This window comes from Mangifera indica, chromosome 15 (genome assembly GCF_011075055.1).
Source record: "Mangifera indica cultivar Alphonso chromosome 15, CATAS_Mindica_2.1, whole genome shotgun sequence".
NCBI classification, from domain to species: Eukaryota; Viridiplantae; Streptophyta; class Magnoliopsida; order Sapindales; family Anacardiaceae; genus Mangifera; species Mangifera indica.
In genome coordinates this window covers 5,293,466-5,311,621 of record NC_058151.1, presented here as the reverse complement: position 1 = coordinate 5,311,621, position 18,156 = coordinate 5,293,466, and the positions used below count along the sequence as shown (strand labels likewise).

The 18,156-nt window shown below is 31.8% G+C and overlaps 1 protein-coding gene across 1 annotated transcript; it reads right to left on the bottom strand.

The window, feature by feature from the left end:
• Nucleotides 1-16,072: 16,072 nt before the first annotated feature.
• Nucleotides 16,073-17,829, bottom strand: LOC123197412. Its single transcript, XM_044611712.1, has one exon. It carries the CDS (start codon nucleotides 17,643-17,645, stop codon nucleotides 16,173-16,175), a length of 1,473 nt encoding a protein of 490 aa, XP_044467647.1. The 5' UTR covers nucleotides 17,646-17,829; the 3' UTR covers nucleotides 16,073-16,172.
• Between the last annotated feature and the right edge of the window lie 327 nt (nucleotides 17,830-18,156).

Genomic DNA, 18,156 nt, shown 5'->3' with positions numbered 1-18,156 from the left:
GGACATAAAGAGCCACTTATTTCAACAATCTCCACCTTAGCGATTTAGCGAGTCCCACCAAATTTCCTTTATATGTTCTTCTTCAGCGACGACTTCAAATGCGTCTTTCGGCGCAATTTAAGCTGGCAGGATGTTGATCAAGTTCAAACAATGATTGAACTTGATCATTTTTACCAACTTGGTCATCATATCTATAGAGTTCTCAGCAGTCTCAACATACAATAATAGATAAATGAAAAACCTATCTTGTAACCTACGAAAATATACACAATTATCATACTTGCTTCTTGTGTACCTATGCTTCATCATAAATTGATCAAATCGCTTGTACCACTGTCTTGGAGACTGTTTCAGTCTATAAAGCGATCTCTTCAATTTGCAAACCTAATTTTCTTTATCAGTAACCTTAAATCCTTCAGGCTGAGTCATAGATTTCCTCTTCCAAATTACCATGTAGAAATGCAGTTTTCACATCAAGTTGAACTAGTTCAAGATTCAATTGTGCTACCAAGGCCAACAAAATTCTAATAGAGGAATGCTTAACAATTGGAGAAAATACCTCATCAATCCCTTCTTTTTAAGCATAGTCTTTTGATACCAACCTTGCCTTGTAGCGAATATCTTCTTTGTTAGGAAATCCATCTTTTCTTGCATACACCCACTTGCACTCAATTGTCTTCTTGTGCTTTAGCAATTGAACTAACTGTCAAGTTTCATTCTTCTAAAGGGATTGTAATTCCTCATCCATGGCTTTCTTCCACTTTTCAGCTTCTAGACTTTTGACTGCTTCTTTATAAGTGGAAGAAATATTATCATCTACAATTGGAAGTGCATAAGCCACCATATCAGCAAATCGAGCAGGCTTACGTATTTCTCATTTTGGTCTATATGATGCAATTGATTCTTGTTGTTGTTGAGGTTCTAGGGTTGAAACCTCTTCATCTTCACTTTCCTCCTCTGCCACTGGAGTATCACTATCATTTTCAACAACTCTAACTGGGTTTATTGTTGTGATTGTCTCAAACTCCACCTGTTGCAAAATACACTCCACCTGTTGTTGAGTATCATCGGTCTTCTTTGTTACCTTCTTTAACATGACAGATTCATCAAAGGTAACATCCCTATTGTGAATGATTTTCTTCAACTTTGGACACCACAGACGATATCCTTTCACTCCATAACTAATCCCCATAAAGATTGTTTTCTTAGCTCTTGAATCTAAATTAGACTCCCCTGTATGATAATAGGCAATCGAACCAAACACACGTAAGGAATCATAGTCATTAGTAGGTTTTCCAGAGCATACCTCAAGGGGTGATTTCCCTTCAATTGCAGTGGATGGTAAACGATTAATGAGATGACATGCATATGTAACAACCTCAACCTAAAATGGTTTGCCCAACCCAGTATTGGACAACATATATCTAACCTTCTCCAGCAAGGTTCGATTCATGCGTTCAGCCACCCCATTCTGTTGTGGTGTTCCTTTAACTGAGAAATGATGTACAATACCTTTAGCCTGACAAACTTAAAAAAAGGGATCACTAGTATACTAACCACCATTATCAGTTCTTAGTCGTTTGATCTTTCTGCCAGTCTGAGTTTCAACCATCTTTTTCCATTTTAGGAAAACACCTAATACGTCATTCTTCTTCTTTAAAGTGTACATCCATGTCCTTCTAGAAAAGTCATCAACAAAAGTAACAAAGTAGTGCCTACCTCCCAAAGAAGCTATCTTAGTAGGTCCCCACACATAAGAGTGAACATAATCCAAAATACCTTCAGTATTATGAATTGTAATACCAAATCTTACTTTTGTCTGTTTTCCTAAGACACAATGCTCACAAAAATTCAACTTGCAGGTCTTTGCTCCTTTCAATAAGCCTTGTTTCACTAAACTAAATAAGACTTTTTCCCCTACATGTCCCAAATGCATATGCCAAAGTCTGGTTGCTTCATCATCTACATTCTCTTCAGATACTGCAGTTGCTAATCCAAAAACTGTACCACCATTATAATAATACAAGTTATTTCTTTTTGTACCTTTTATTACTATAAGAGCACCAGAAATAACTTTCAAGACTCCATCTTGTATTGACACTTTGAAGCCTTTGGATTCCAAAACTCCCAAAGAAATAAGATTTTTCTTCAACTGTGGTACATGTCGAATGTCTGTCAAAACTCTAATTGATCCATCATGATTCTTTAAACGGATTGAACCTATCCCCTCAGTTTTGCAAGGACTATCATTACCTATGAAAACAACTCCACCATTTAGTTTTTCATAAGTGAAGAACCATTCCTTGTGTGGACACATATGATAGGTACAACCCGAATCTAGAAGTCATTCATCATATTGAGATGTCGTTGGTGGATTTACTAGAGTAAAATCTGACTCATCTTCTTCAATTTCAACTACACATGAAGCAACTTTGGTCTTCCATTTATCTTTCCTTTGTAACTTCGGATAATCTTTCTTCCAATGTCCTTTCTCTTGACAGAAAGCACATTCATCTTTACTAGGTCTTTTCTAAGATCTACCCCTTCTTTCTTGCTTTCGACTTTGACTTCGTCCTCTTGTAGTAAGGGCTTCAATAGTTGTCTCTCTATTCTCTTGCTGATCTTTTTTTCGAATTTCATTATTACCCAAAGTAGCACATACCTCATTGTAAGTCACTTTCTCCTTTCCATGAAGTAATGTAATGCTCAAATGATCCAATTCTTCAGGAAGAGATCCTAGTAGTAGCATTGCTTTATCTTCATCTTTGAAAATTTCATTCAGGTTCAGTAAATCAGCTATCAACTGGTTAAAAGTATCAATATGATCACTTATACTTGTACCAAGTTTCAATTGAAGACGGAACAGTCTCTTATTCAAATAAAGTCTATTCTCATTGCTCTTCTTCATAAAATTGTTTTCTAATGTCTTCCATATTTTACTTGTAGACGTCTCTTTTATGAATGGATATTTCTGCTCTTCACAAAGATACATTCGAATTGTACCACAAGCTTGATGGTTGATCCTCACCCATTCTTTGCCATCCATCTTTTCTGGTTTTTCCTCCTTTAGAGCTATATCAAGATTTTCTTGACACAGGGCGTCCATCACTTCACATTGCCACAAGCCAAAATTGTTTCAGCCATCAAATTTTTCCACATCAATTTTTGCGGTTGTCACAATTCTCTTTGTTGATGTCGATGCCATTTTTCTGCTAACTACGATTTACTTGGTTGGTAGTTTTTCAAATAACCAAGTTCCACAAATTATATTCAATAGCTAAAACAAAATTACTATAACCTAGGATAGTAATAAGTGTCAAAAATGATAATATATGCACTAGGAAAGTACCCAAGAAAGATTGGTAGGGACAAAGCCTCCTTAAAAACCAGCCTCCTTAGAGAGCATTTTCCTAGACATGCACACAACCATATAAATAGCTACTCATTGTCCTAAACCTAGGCTCTGATACCACTTGTTGTGCAGCGAAAATATAAAACACAACTTCTATGCTATTGAATATAATAAATAATTAAAGCAGAAAATAAAATTCAGAAAAATAAAAGAAAGAGAACACAAGAATTTACGAGGTTCGGTAAATGTACCTACATCCTCGGCGCCGCTGACTACTTTCACTATCTCCAAAGAATAGTTACAAAGGAAAAATAAACTATTAGAGATCCCTAATAATATGATTCTCTCAATATAATTGTGTTTGACTACAACTGTCTTAAGGATGATTATGAACTAAAACCAAGACCTATATTTATAGCCTTTGGTAAAATACAAAGAGATAATATTAATATAAGTGAGACATAAAGAGCCACTTATTTCAACAATTATTACACACCAATTTATATTTTTACGTACTTTTTTATATTTTTATGTATTCGTTTGTATTTTTACATATTCGTTTAAACTTTTATAAACTCATTTGTATTTTTACGTACCTATTTATATTTTCACGCACCCATTTACAGTTTCATGTACCTTTTCACATTTTTAAGCACTCATTCACATTTTCACACTTCTTCACATTTTCACACCCCTTCACAGTTTCACGAATCCCTTTACATTTTTATGCGCCCCTTCACAGTTTCATGCACCCATTCACAGTTTCACACACCATTTTCACAGTTTCACGCACCCCTTCACATTTTCACGCACCCCTTCATAGTTTTACACACCCTTTTACACTTTCATACACCCCTTCACAGTTTCCCACGCCCCTTCACAGTTTCACGCACCTTTTTTACACTTTCATACACCCTTTTATAGTTTCACACACTCTTTTTCAATTTCACGCACCTTTTCATAGTTTCATGCACCCTTTCACAATTTCATGCACCATTTTTACACTTTCACTCACCTTTTTACATTTTTATGCACCCTTTCATAGTTTCACGCACCCTTTCATAGTTTTATGCGTCTTATCACATTTTTACGCACTTTTTCACATTTTCATGCACCATTTTCACATTTTCATGCACCATTTTCACATTTTCACGCACTCCATTCACAGTTTCACGTGCCTTTTTACGCTTTCATGCACCCATTCACAATTTCACACATCTCTTTACAATTTCACACACCCCTTCATAGTTTCATGCACCCTTTCACAGTTTCATGCACCCCTTTACACATTCACGCACCCCTCCACAGTTTCACGCACCCTTTCATAGTTTTATCCACCTTATCACATTTTTACGCACTTTTTCACATTTTCATGCACCCTTTTCACATTTTTCATGCACCCTTTTCACAGTTTCATGCACTCCATTCACAGTTTCACGTGCCTTTTTACGCTTTCATGCACCCATTCACAATTTCACACATCTCTTTACAATTTCACGCACCCCTTCATAGTTTCATGCACCCCTTTACACATTCAGGCACCCTTTCACAGTTTCACGCACCCTTTTACACTTTCATGCACCCCTTCACAGTTTTGCTCACCTTTTTACACTTTCACGACCCCCTTCATACTTTCACGCATCCCTTTACAATTTCAGGCACTCCTTCATTCTTTCATGAACCCCTTTACACTTTCACGCACCCTTTCATAATTTCACGCACCCTTTTATACTTTCACGCATCCCTTTACACTTTCATATATTTTTGCATTATTTCGCTCATTTTCACACCCTTTCGAAAAAAAAACACACACCCTTTTGCATATTTTTGCATCCTTTTGAAAATACGCGCACTCTTTCGCACCTTTTTGCACCCTTTTAAAAGAATGGGCACCCGTACATAATCTATACGCAGTCTGTGTAGTTATATTCATTATTTTCTAGATATCAACTATGATAGCAGAAATTAATTTATTTTTATTTGTAAATCTTAATAATTATAGAAAAATTAAACTTAATCTGTATACTCTCAAAAATAAAAAAATTTTTGATAAAAACTAATATGAATAGATAAAAATAAGATAAAGGGTATTATTAGAATGAAAAATAAAGTTTGTTTAAACAAACAAAACTATAAAAATTTTATCAAAAAATGTTTATAGGATAAATTGTGCGTCAATTTTAATTAATTTTCTAATTTTGCATCTTATTCTCTCAAACTTTCTCTTCCCTCGATTTTATTTTGACTTTTCTTCTCTCTCTATGTCATAGTCTTGTCTTCTTTCCATCATTCTATTGTTTTAGCCCCCCCATTATTGCAAACTTTATGAAAATTTTTTACTTTTAAATAAAATATAATAAATTAAATTGGCTCATTTGCACGTCATTCTTAACTTTTACAACCTGGATAAAAATATCAATTTACAATTTCCACAAACATAATAAAAGTGGAAATTTTGTCTGAGCGGGAGGTCTCCTTTATTATGATTGTTTCCCTTTACAAATTAAAAATGCAGTTTTTGTTCATGTAGTTTTGACATTTAATAATAGTCTTAATAATACTTTTTATTTTTAAGAAATTGGTTTGTCATGCGATTGGGAAGTTGAGGGGCCCAAGCGGATGTTATGTTTTGATTGGTGATGCGATTGGGAAGGGTGGAATGACGAGTGAAGGAAGAAAGAGATTAAAATGCTGGTTAGGGTGGTGCCCTAGTTAATAAATGTGTGTATTATTTATATTATTAATATATTAAATATGTTTAAAATAATTTTTAAATTTAAAATATATTAAATAAGTATTTTATATTTTCTGGTATTAAACGTGAATTATATATTATAATTTATGTTTATCATATTTTTTGAATTTTTAGTTAAGTTTAAAGTATAAAATTATCTCTTATATTTTTAAATATTTACAAAAAATATCACTATTATTTAAAAAAAAACCAACAATATTTCTTTTTTAATTCTCAATTTTAATTTTGTGTTTTCCTCCCTTGTTGTCTGTACAAAAAATAACTTTGATCTAAAGTTTGAGATCTAAATTGATTAATTTGTTTATTTTTCTCAACTGATTGGTACAGTATTTATTGTATAAAAAATTTTGATTATATATTATATTTAATAGTTAATTAAATATTTTTATATTTGAATTATTATATTGATTTTTAATAGACGATTTATGAAAAATATTAAAATTATTATGATATTGTCGTATTTTTAGAAATAAAATTTTGATGATGTATTATATTAAAATCATATATACAAATTTCATACTTTTTCCATATGCAAATTTTATAGGCTTCTTTTTTACAAATGTATTTTTCATTATTCATCGTATTATGTCCGTATAATTCGTGTACCTTTTTTTTGTTCTCATATTTACTAACTAGGATGATAACAATAATAAAAACAGGATTGTTTAAGAGATTGAGAAAGAATGAAGAGAGTTTTAACTTTTCAATAAAATTATGTATATAATTTATATATACAACTTTATTCATAAATAACGATAAATCATGATATGAGTGTATATTATTTTATCTTTAATTTTTAATTATTTAATTATAAAATAATATATTATTATTTATATATAAAAATATACACATAATACTATTCTTCACTTTTTGGTTAATATGATAATTCAATAATTACAATTTTTGTGTTGCGTCAAAACTAGATTTTCATTAACAAAGTTAGAAAATTAGGACTAATTAATTAAAAATTAAATTAAATAAAGGGTGTATCAAAATTGACCAACATTCTAAAGATTTTACGGAAATAATTTAAATTTAAATTTAAATAAAAAATATGTTCACTTTTTTTTTATAAAACCCTAATGTTTTTCATCAAACAAACAGTATAATTAATCTTCATAAGTTTTAAAAAGTCTTATTTTTATTCTCCCACTTATATTACAACTTTAAAATCCAAAAATAAAGAAGAAAGTTTGTTTCATTTAATTATTTATAGGAATATTAATTGTAAGTTTTAATTATGTGATGATTGTGTATTGTTAATTCGTGGTTTGATTGAAGTGTATTTCTTAAATATGAATTATTTAAATCAAATATGTGTGATATAAACAAGTCCAATTGAAATTTAACAATTTTTTAATGCATAAAGAGTTGTTTATTGTTTTACCATGTAGAGCCCTAAAAATAATCTTAGAATGTAAGAGACATTGAGGGTTTATTGATATTATACTATGGGTGATGCATGGAGGGTATATTGAAGTTTTACATTAAATCGCCTTGAATGGGGGACTATGAACATTTTACATATAAGGGGTAAATGAAATTTTCACCATGTATGACATGTAGAATGCTGGAAATTTCTAGTTAAATAGAAAATTTTTAAATAATTGAGTTTTTTTAAAATATTTTATTATTTCTTAAATAACTGACTTATAAAATTATATATTATCATTACGAGATTGATCAATATGTTGAACTTTATTTTTATTTTGGTTCGATATACAGGGGAATGGAGAAGGAAGGAGGGTTGCATAATATAAGACATTTAAGGTGAACGAAGTATGGTTAAAATCCTAATGAATACGATATATGAGGGATTAGTTCTAGGGTGCCAATAATCATGTGTTACTTTGTAATTGAATGTTAATTTATCTTTAATTTTAAATTATTTAATTACATGATAATACATCTTTGTTAGGTGCGTCAATCTTTTAGTACACAAAGTTGTGCACATGACATTATTTTTTGTAATACTGGCATTTAGAATTAATATAATAGGCAATTGTATAAATAAATCCTAACTCCTAATTACTATATGTCCATAAATCAAAAGCCACCAAATTAAAGCAATCAAAAGAATTGAACCCATTTGATCATGGATCCATTTGATATAAATGAAATAAAAATAAAAATTGACAAAATTTTAGAAAAATTGAAAAAAAAATTGGTTTGACAAAATTGAAAATAAATTGAGAGAGATTAACACGTGAGAATCAATATAGAAATATTGAGATTGAGATTGAGAAAGTTGAAGAAAGTTGAGACTAGGATGTTATGCGATTGTAAATTTTGGGTGGGGGTATATATGGGCATTTCAAAAAAAAAAATACAATATATATATATATATATATATATATATATATATATATATATATATATATATGAACTAGACAATAAACGATAGGCTGATAGTCTTATGACTATTATCCATGTCAATGGGTTAACAAGGAGTCATTGTCCAACACTTGTTTAGCCCGTGGACCAAACATGATCTATAATTTTATGGCTCATACTACTTGTTGGTCATGCTAAAATAGGGGGCTCGAGTCGACTTGAACCCCATGTCATTTCTATCATACACCTTAAGTTTGGAAAACATGTATAAAAACTAGCCTTATGGAATATTAGGTTGAAATATGTTTTCATAAAATCTATGTGCATGCACTCAAGAACCACATATTCTTATAACTTAGGTTTGTATCTCGTTTTTAACTCATACCCTATCTCATATACTATTGGAATGATTTGTTAGAAATGTGTACCATATAAGTTTCTAAATACTAACAAAACAAATGAATGAATAGTTGAACACCTTCCATGAATGCCCATTCAATAATCCTCTATTGCATGATTATAGGCCTTATATGAATAGGCATGCAATTTTTCTTAGCATGAATGGTTCCTTGCCTTTCTTATATCCATTCATATCCTAGTCAACATGCATGGCCATACATGACCTTGAACAATTGTTCATGCCTATGTCATGAATTTTTACCAACCGTACTTCTTTATAGGGGTATTTTGGTCTTTTTACAATGGCCAAAGGACTATTTCCCACCCAAGGTATACTGCATTCTCAAGTTTCCCCCTTTTAACTTTGAAAATATCAAATACCCACCTATGAGCAATTAAATTTAACGGAACCCTAACCTCTTAAAACTTTATCTCTTTTCCCCCCCAACCCCTACAAACTAATCATTTTCCCCTAGGCCAAGTTTTAAAAATAAGTAATCCCCCCCCTAAGGTTTAGTTTTCAATCCCTGACGTCAAATCCGGCGCCATCACCAACGACGAAGCCTTCCCGATACACCACAATGCTCCGACGACCTCTTTTCTCTCCTCTGGAACGTCGATCGACTCAGATCTGACGTCGTCTTCACCTAGAAAGTTGAAGCTCTTCAATTTTCCAAGCGAAGACAACGTTAAATCTAGATCAATCGACGTTCCAAAGGAGAGAAGAGAGGCCATCGGAGCATAGTGGTGCGTCGAAAAGGCTTCATCGTCAATGATGACACCGGATTTGGCGTCAGGGATTGAAAACTAAACCCTAGGGGGGAATGTTATTTTTCAAAACTTGGTCTAGCGGGAAATTGTTAGCTTTTAGGGGTTAGGGGGGAAAAAAGGATTAAATTTTAATTTATTTTTAATATTACAGATAAAATGATGATTTTATCCTTGAATCCGTTTTTTTTAACAGCCCATGAGTAGGTAAATGGGCTTTTCAAAGTTAACGAGTGGGAATGTGTAGAAAAAGTATACCTTGGGTGGGAAATAGTCCTTTGGCCTTTTACATTCATAAATGGTTACACACTCTTCTGTATGGGTGTTCATCACATCTAGTCCTACGTGTCATAGACCACCGTACATGTCTTTTGCATGATCATTTGATGTTAACTCACATATCTACCCTAATCAAAACAATTGCATATGCTTTATGCATGGTTATTTGTGCATGTATGAACCTTAATTTCAAGTCTTTCACGAGCTATGGGAATGGTTGTTCCTACAAATGTAAAATGATCATTCGTGGGTGTTTTGCCTTATTTCCTTACCAAATCATTTTCTACTTATTCCCACTACTTCTTATACATATCTAAGTTATTAAAGATTGTCCAAAAAAAAAAAAATACATAAATCAGTAACACATTCTATACATGGTTTCCAAATAACCATAACACTTCAAGTTTTAGAAATAGATTGATTGAATGTAAGATAAATGCTCTTATATATTGAGTGTTTATCACTCACCTTTTTGTAATAATCTTCTCTAGACACATACTCCCACAAGAAATATTGACCCAAAATGACATGTTGATTTAAACTCTCTAACATATATAAAAAACATGTAGCTGAATTTAATACATTCAAAAAAAGTATGATAAATACAATTTCAAATGTGTAAAATAGCGTGTCTTATATATAAATACTAAAAATCACATCATCCATACATTTAAATAGAAATCATCATCATGTCTAAAATTCATCAAAACCATAATAACTTATAATCCTCAAATGTGTGTAACCAAAAACATAGCAACATGTATGAAGACTAATACATGAACATAATTGAAACACCGAAAATCACATAAAACATATAGCTAGTGCCTCCTCATGCAACTTATTCGATGACTGAAGTTGCATCTATGCATGTCTTACTACTAATCTCTCCTACCTGTAAAACAATACAAGAGAATGTGTAAGTGTAAAAACATTCAATAAGTGGGTGACTTGTAGAGGCACCACAATCAACATAAATAAACTGACTTTCTATAACTATTGTATTATGTTCTTGGCATCCTAGATGTCTATTTTCTATTATCAGTGACATCCCGAATATATAACTAATTTCACTATAGCATCCCAAATGCTCTAACTTATAGGAATTTATCATTTTATATGACTAGTCCTTGACTCACAGTATCAATCAAATACCCATCTCCTTATTCAAACATCTCAGATGTCTCTTCAAAGCATATCCTAATATGACATCCTATATGACCAACTAATACTAGTGCACATTGCAATTGCTGACTAGGCTTAAAGTTGACTAAGCAATGACACCCTGACCATAAGAGGAATAACTGGTTGTACTCCCCACTTTCCATGATGAATGAATGATGGGACTGCTAATTGAAAACCTATCCTTGTATTACCCCTACCATGGATATGTACATAAAACATCTTACTAATCATATGAGAAATAATCTAACACAGTACCTCTCTACATGACTCTAACTTGTATAAACTACGAGGCACCTTAGTGTCAAATGCATGAAATAACTCATAAGTGTTTAGCTGCAATTCACATGCTACCCTAAGCTATATTTCTCATCATTAATGGCTTTAGTTGTTCCTATAGTCGGTTCTCCTTTATTCAAAACTTTTCCTAAGTTCAACTCAAATCCAAACAGTTTAGCGTATATAATGTCTTCCATACAATTGAACACTTATCCTTTAATTCTTACCTTAAATCATCTTTTTTAAGGTTATTCTAACCGATTTCTATTTTCAACACATAACATAAAGGTAATAATAATATATGTTCTATGGATAGGTGTGACTCCCCATGCAAACCCATTCACCTTTTATGCGTATACACGGGTGTGCACCTTCTTTAATCATGATCATGCATCATTTTCTAGCTGATAATCATGCACTATTCACATTTGAAGATCGTGACTCTAACTCATCTTACTATGATCGTGATCATTTATGCTCAAGGTCGTATGTTCGAAGACTACATGCATGGGTATGCACCCTATAATACAAGACTGTATATCCCTAAAATACAAAACACAATCGTGCACCCTATGTACAATAATGTCATTTTCTAGCTAGCATATGCATGAACATTCATCTCTTTGTACATAACTATGCACCATCGTTTGGACATATATTTCTAACTATTTTAGACAATCATCTTTATACCTTATCATGTAAACAGTAAATCTCAAAGACCCAAGTCATGTTTTTCATTCTAGAATTCATGTTCTAGCATACTCTAACATATATCACACTATCATAGTATGACAATATCCATGTCTCGTTATCTTATTAAGTTTATCATCTCATATCATTACACATACATTCAAAATAGTCTAAAAACATAAAATCTTCATACACATCATGCCTTAAACTAACCTAGAATGGAAAAGCAACCTACTTACTTGGATTCTGGTGACGATACTTTCTTCAAGTGGCTGAGATAAATCCAAAGTTTCCTATCCCCTTCTTTAACAATTCAACTAAGATGACTAAAATTTAAAACCTCCTTTCATGTTCTATGTTCCCCTTGATAAGTTTATTTTGTAAAAGTGAAATAATGCTTATGAATTCTCTTGGCTTCAGTTCAATACTTTATATATTTTTTCAATAAATAACATCAATCACGGCCATGCAACCTTAATGGATGGTCATCTAAACAGTTTTGTTCATCCTTATCGGATCCTATGATCTTTGTAGACATGTTTATCCAACATTCAAATCCATGCATGACTATGCATTTTCCTTATGCATGGTCATTCATGGCATTCAAATCACATCGTTTACAATTATCAAATGTACAAGCATGCACTGCCAATATGCATCCTTCACTTAGCCAAATTTCACACTTTATGCTAAAAATGACTAAAGTGCTCTCACTACACATGTACAGGTACACACTTTGAGCATGCACTGTCAGACGAGACATTTTAACTTGAATACATGCATAAATTTAATCAAACATGAGAAATGGCTAAAATACCCTTATGGTGTACTTGTGAGTGTGACATTTTTTCTCTTTGATTTTGTAGGCTAGATATGATATGATAACTACGAGACGACTAGTTAGTCATAGAGCAATATGAAGGGATCTTTTGTTTCTATTTCTTTTAGTTTATTGTCGAGACACTATGAAATGGTGTTTATTTTAAGTTGGATTTCATTTACACACACTTGTTGATTATTGGTATTATATAACAATTTTAGGATATTTTTGTGTTAATTAAATTTATTAAGGGTTTTTTGGTCTCTTTAAGCTTGTCTAAATGTTTAAGTTCTCTTTTAATGCTTTAATGGACAAGAGTAAGTAGTACATCCCTTTGGAGGGCAGGATATATGGAGATAGATATTACAAAATCTTAAAGTAAAGCATAAACCCTACACTCTAAATCTTTAAATCCTCTAACCCTAATAATAAAACAAAATTCATTTATTATATAAACCCTAATTATCCCTTTAGGATTTTATAGCAGAAAACACACCCAAATATTTTGAGAATATGCATAAAATATTTTGAAAATAACCTTGAAAACAAAACTTAACAGAAAATATTTGGTACAATATTGTCTCTCTTAGGATATCAGTGATGATCAATCTATCAATCAGACTTTATTCACCAATTTTCTTAAAATGATCAATTTAATACCCCTACATAATTACATGATGGATGAAACTTACAGAGATAAAAATTATTAAAAATAATAGATCTTGCTTTATTATATAAGGTTTTGAGAATTATTTATTATAATTATAACTAGGTTTTAGTATGAATTTTTTCTTGATACAAAGTTGAAACCAATTGCAACACACAACAAATTATCTTTCTCTATTTATGTCATATAATACTCTAATGTGACAATTAATTTTTTTTTCTAATTATATTTTAAAATATCTCTATTAAGATATGAACAAAATTTGATGTGACATTGATATCTTTCCTATTACATAATCAAATGATACTTTTAAAATATAGTGAGAAATTTTGGTTGGATTGTAATGATGTGATTCCTTTTTTGTCATTGAATATATATGGTATCGGCCTATTAGGTCATTCAAAACATATCTTTCTATTTTATTTCCCATAAATATTCAAATATTTATTCACATTCATTATATAAATATTGCTTCGCTGGGTTGGATAAATGCAATTTTATGCTGTGTTTTAAGTAGAATGTCATGCTTTCTTTTTAAAAATAGAAGAAATTGATTAATTATCATAATATTTGCCCATTTTCTAAAAATCCTGCAATATTAAACAAAAATTAAAACAAAACATGTTAAAAGAGAACTTATATAAGAAGTATCAATTAGCCCCCATGTAGATTACACATACTTAGCCAAGAAAATTTTTTCAAACCCCTTACATATGAAAAATATCAAATACACCCCACCATGTGAGTCACGCGTATCAGTACAAACTAAATGTATTTGAATGGATATCAATTGGTACTTACTGTGCAGATCACATATATTTAACTAATGAAGTAACAAATTTCGATAACCCGCATATGGAAAATATTAATTGCACTTGTGCAAATATCACTAACCCCCTCTGCTTTTCTCACTATACTGTTCCAAAATTGAATTTGAATCATGTGTCCTAAAAAACGACATTAAAAAGTTCATTTTATGCCCAATTTCACTAATAATCAATTACAACCCTGTTTAGTCACAAAATTTCTCACTATTTAAGAGGCTCCTTCCCTAGTTTTAACATAAAAATCCATGGATTCAATTGAAAAAAATTGAGGAAAAATTAGATACATGTGACAAGTGTGATGTCGGTTATGTATGTGAAATTTGAAATATTGAAATTAATTATAAGACATATTTATATACAAGAAAATTTTATGTAATCTGAATATGTTAATCGTATCTATACTTGCTACTTTTGAAGAGTTAATAATTAATTTATTATGACCCCTTAAATTACGGTCATTTTTAAAAGTACCCTTAAATTTTGTAGTCCTTACTTCTTAGTAAATTAATTGTTCGCAGTCAAAGAATGTGGACGGAATCCATTTGTATTAGTCGGTGTGAAATGATCAAGTACAGCATGTGAGCGAAATGTTTAGATTAGGGGCGTGTTTGGGTGGCCGAGAAGCAATTAAAATTGGTAAAAGCTAAGCTAAAAGAAGTGTAAACAACACGAAATTGTGCTTTTTTATGCTTTAAAAGCATCAAAAAAATTTCGGATTTAACGCGGAGAGCGAGCAAAATTCAGGACTTACTTCCTCCGGATGCCTTTAATCAAATATCTTCACAGGTCCCCCCGTTCCCCTTTCATATTTTGTTTTTCATTTTCCTTCACTTTCTATCCCTCCACCTCCCCCCTCTTCCTTGACCTTTTGCTTTCTCATTTCCACATGGGTCATTCGATATTGCAAGCCAATCTGCCCTAATTTGCGGTAACACATTCTCCTACAATAATCTAATAAAAACGTGTAATATATATATATATATATAAATAATATTATATGTATATATATTTTTTAAATACATAATTAGATACATAAATAATATTTTATTATATAATTAAATATTATTTTATCTTTAATTTATAGTTTATTCAATTTTATAATAACACATTATTTTATATTTTCAATATTGTATTAAAAAGTATATACGGATAATTTTATTGAATATATACATACTTATATTTAAAATTTTAGAAATAATATATACATAAATTAAATACATAAATAATATTATATTATTGTATGATTAAATAATTGCTTCAAGCGTGTAACACATTTTTCTTGGATTCTTGTACAACTTTGTACTGAAGACTTTTTCATCCATGAGAAACAAATAATGGAAGTGTGGATGATAAAAGTAAAAAGATATATTTTTTAAAACTATTGTTAAGGTTAAGCCTTTGGAGTTGGACATCACTAAAATGAGATTTTAGAGTAATTTGTCATGATATGATAAAGCAACCTTTGTTTGTTGTTCCATCCATCAAGTCAAAAATATAACCCTAACCTAATTATTATTATTATTAGGCATCATCATGTGTTTTGGTCAATTTAACAAATTCAAACTATTTTAAAATAAAAACTTATTAAAATTACCCTACAAATTTTTGGGCAAATTAAACTAATATTATAATCTCATAATACGACATCGTATTAAATTGACAAAAGTTTACCCTAATAATTCCATCCTTTGTAGTCTTTTCTTCACAGAAATAGCCCACAAAATTACACCAAAAGCAACAAAACTTCTTATTTTATAAAATGAAGGAAAAATAATAATAATAAAAATTCTATCTATTTCTCTTCCAATTGTATTTTTCCAGTTTTAACAATTTTTATAAACAGAAGAATCTTCTTCACAATAACATATTTGCTTCATAATTATAGAATCGATGACATCATCATTACTATTACTATTACCGCGTTGTAATAATCCAAAACTCCCCAAACTTGACTTTGACCTTGACCCACTGAGTGAACTCGTATATCGTATTGACTCACTTGACGTAACCAAATCGATGTTCTTTGAAATGTGTTCGTTGCCCACGACTCGGTTCAATATCCCTGACTCAGTCACTGAGTTCTTCTTGTGTTGCATGGCGGCTCTGACTATTTCTGTTAAAACGACACTCGAAAGCCTCCGCACTCCCCGAGTTCCACCCATTATTATTGCTGAGTTCGCCTGGTGATGAGACTGAGTTTTGTCCGAGTTTCGTTTTTTGTGCTTTTCATCTTGTTTCATTGTGACATGCACTGAGTCAAGGCTCCGATTCCTGACTCGGCCCAGTGGGTCATCGACAACCACCATGTTTTTCACATCTATTAAAGCTATATGCTTGAAATTTCGCCTGACTCGGCCGAGTAGCATTGGGTAACAAGCCCATCTCCTCAGACCAATTGGAACGTGATCAAGAAATCCAGCGAGTGAGTTCTCTGGGTCTAACTCGCTCACTTCAAAACCCACTAAGGATCCATAATTCACCCGATTTGACTCACCTTGATCACCATCTTCCACCGAGTTACTCAGATTCCCTCGAATTTTCTTACCCCATAGAGGCTCCGGCATTTCTTTCTTCGCCGCTTTGACAAACTGAGTTATATCAAAACTCAACACTAGGTGCTTAGAACTCGTATCATTCGATCCCTTGTAATGTTGAACGAGTTTCAAGAACGATTCGTTCTCTTCATGAATTAAAGGACTAAACTTTAACAACAAAGACGAAGAACCAAAGAGGAAAGCAACATCAGCTCTAGCAGTAAGGCCAGAGCGATGCAAAAGTCTCAAAAACAAACGAAATTCATTTTCTTTAACATCTTCAATAACATGAGCAACAACGAGATCACTCATGGCTATCGTCCCACGCCTGTACAGAGTCCCCATCCCTTGTAACGCAAACGACGTCGTTTCATTATTTCGCTTATCGCTACCAAAATAACCGGGCAATTTCAAGAAAGAAGAGAATGTGTTTGAGGAAGGAGATTTTTGAGATAAAAATCTCCGTGGGGTTGTGATAGAATTGGGAATGTTCACAGAGGGTTCGAAAGTGGAGAGAGTGAAGAGAAGTAGTGTAAGAAAAACAAAGAGAGCACAAATGGAAATAGTCGATTGAGCTTTTGTAAACAAAGCACTAGAGTTTGTTCGTCTAATCGAAGACGAAGAAGAAGATAAAAGGGTATTGTTTTTCTGGAGAAAGGAATCGTTTTTATCTTCAGGAAAAAAGACCAGAAGCAAACCCATGCCCCAGTTCTCGTTATTGCCGGTTTTAGATTTGAGTTTTGGAGTGAAAATGAAACCCATGAAGAAATCTTAGTTCAGATTCTAAATCTGGGGACGATACGGGGAATGATGAGAAACATAATGAGGTTGGAGAAGAAGAGGGATACGGAGGGTCTTGGATTGTTCGGTTTCGTCTAGCTATTTTAATGTGCATATCTGAGTTCTGAGACCAGTTGTTGTGAGTGAGCCACTGGGCATTTAATTCTGGTCCAACTGTCTTTTATAGATTTATTAAGAAATAATGTTATTTATGTTAATTTTTTTAATATTAAAATGATCATAATTTGGAAGATTATATTTAAATGACTAAATCTGTCGATGAGTAATAGATTATAGGAAGACGAAATGACCTTATATAAAAGCTTGTTTTTGCGAATTGCATATGCCCAATCTGGCCAAAAATATATTTACATTTTAAACGTTAATAAATATTGATGGATAGGCCAAAAAATGTATTTTCACTAAAGGTTTGGTGTATTTTCAAATTTTTACCAATAAAATTTTAAAATTCTAAATACTTCACATTTTCATT

Bases quoted from the DNA above. Each gene is read 5' to 3' on its own strand.
- LOC123197412 (XM_044611712.1), bottom strand. From the start codon at position 17,645: ATGGGTTTCATTTTCACTCCAAAACTCAAATCTAAAACCGGCAATAAC.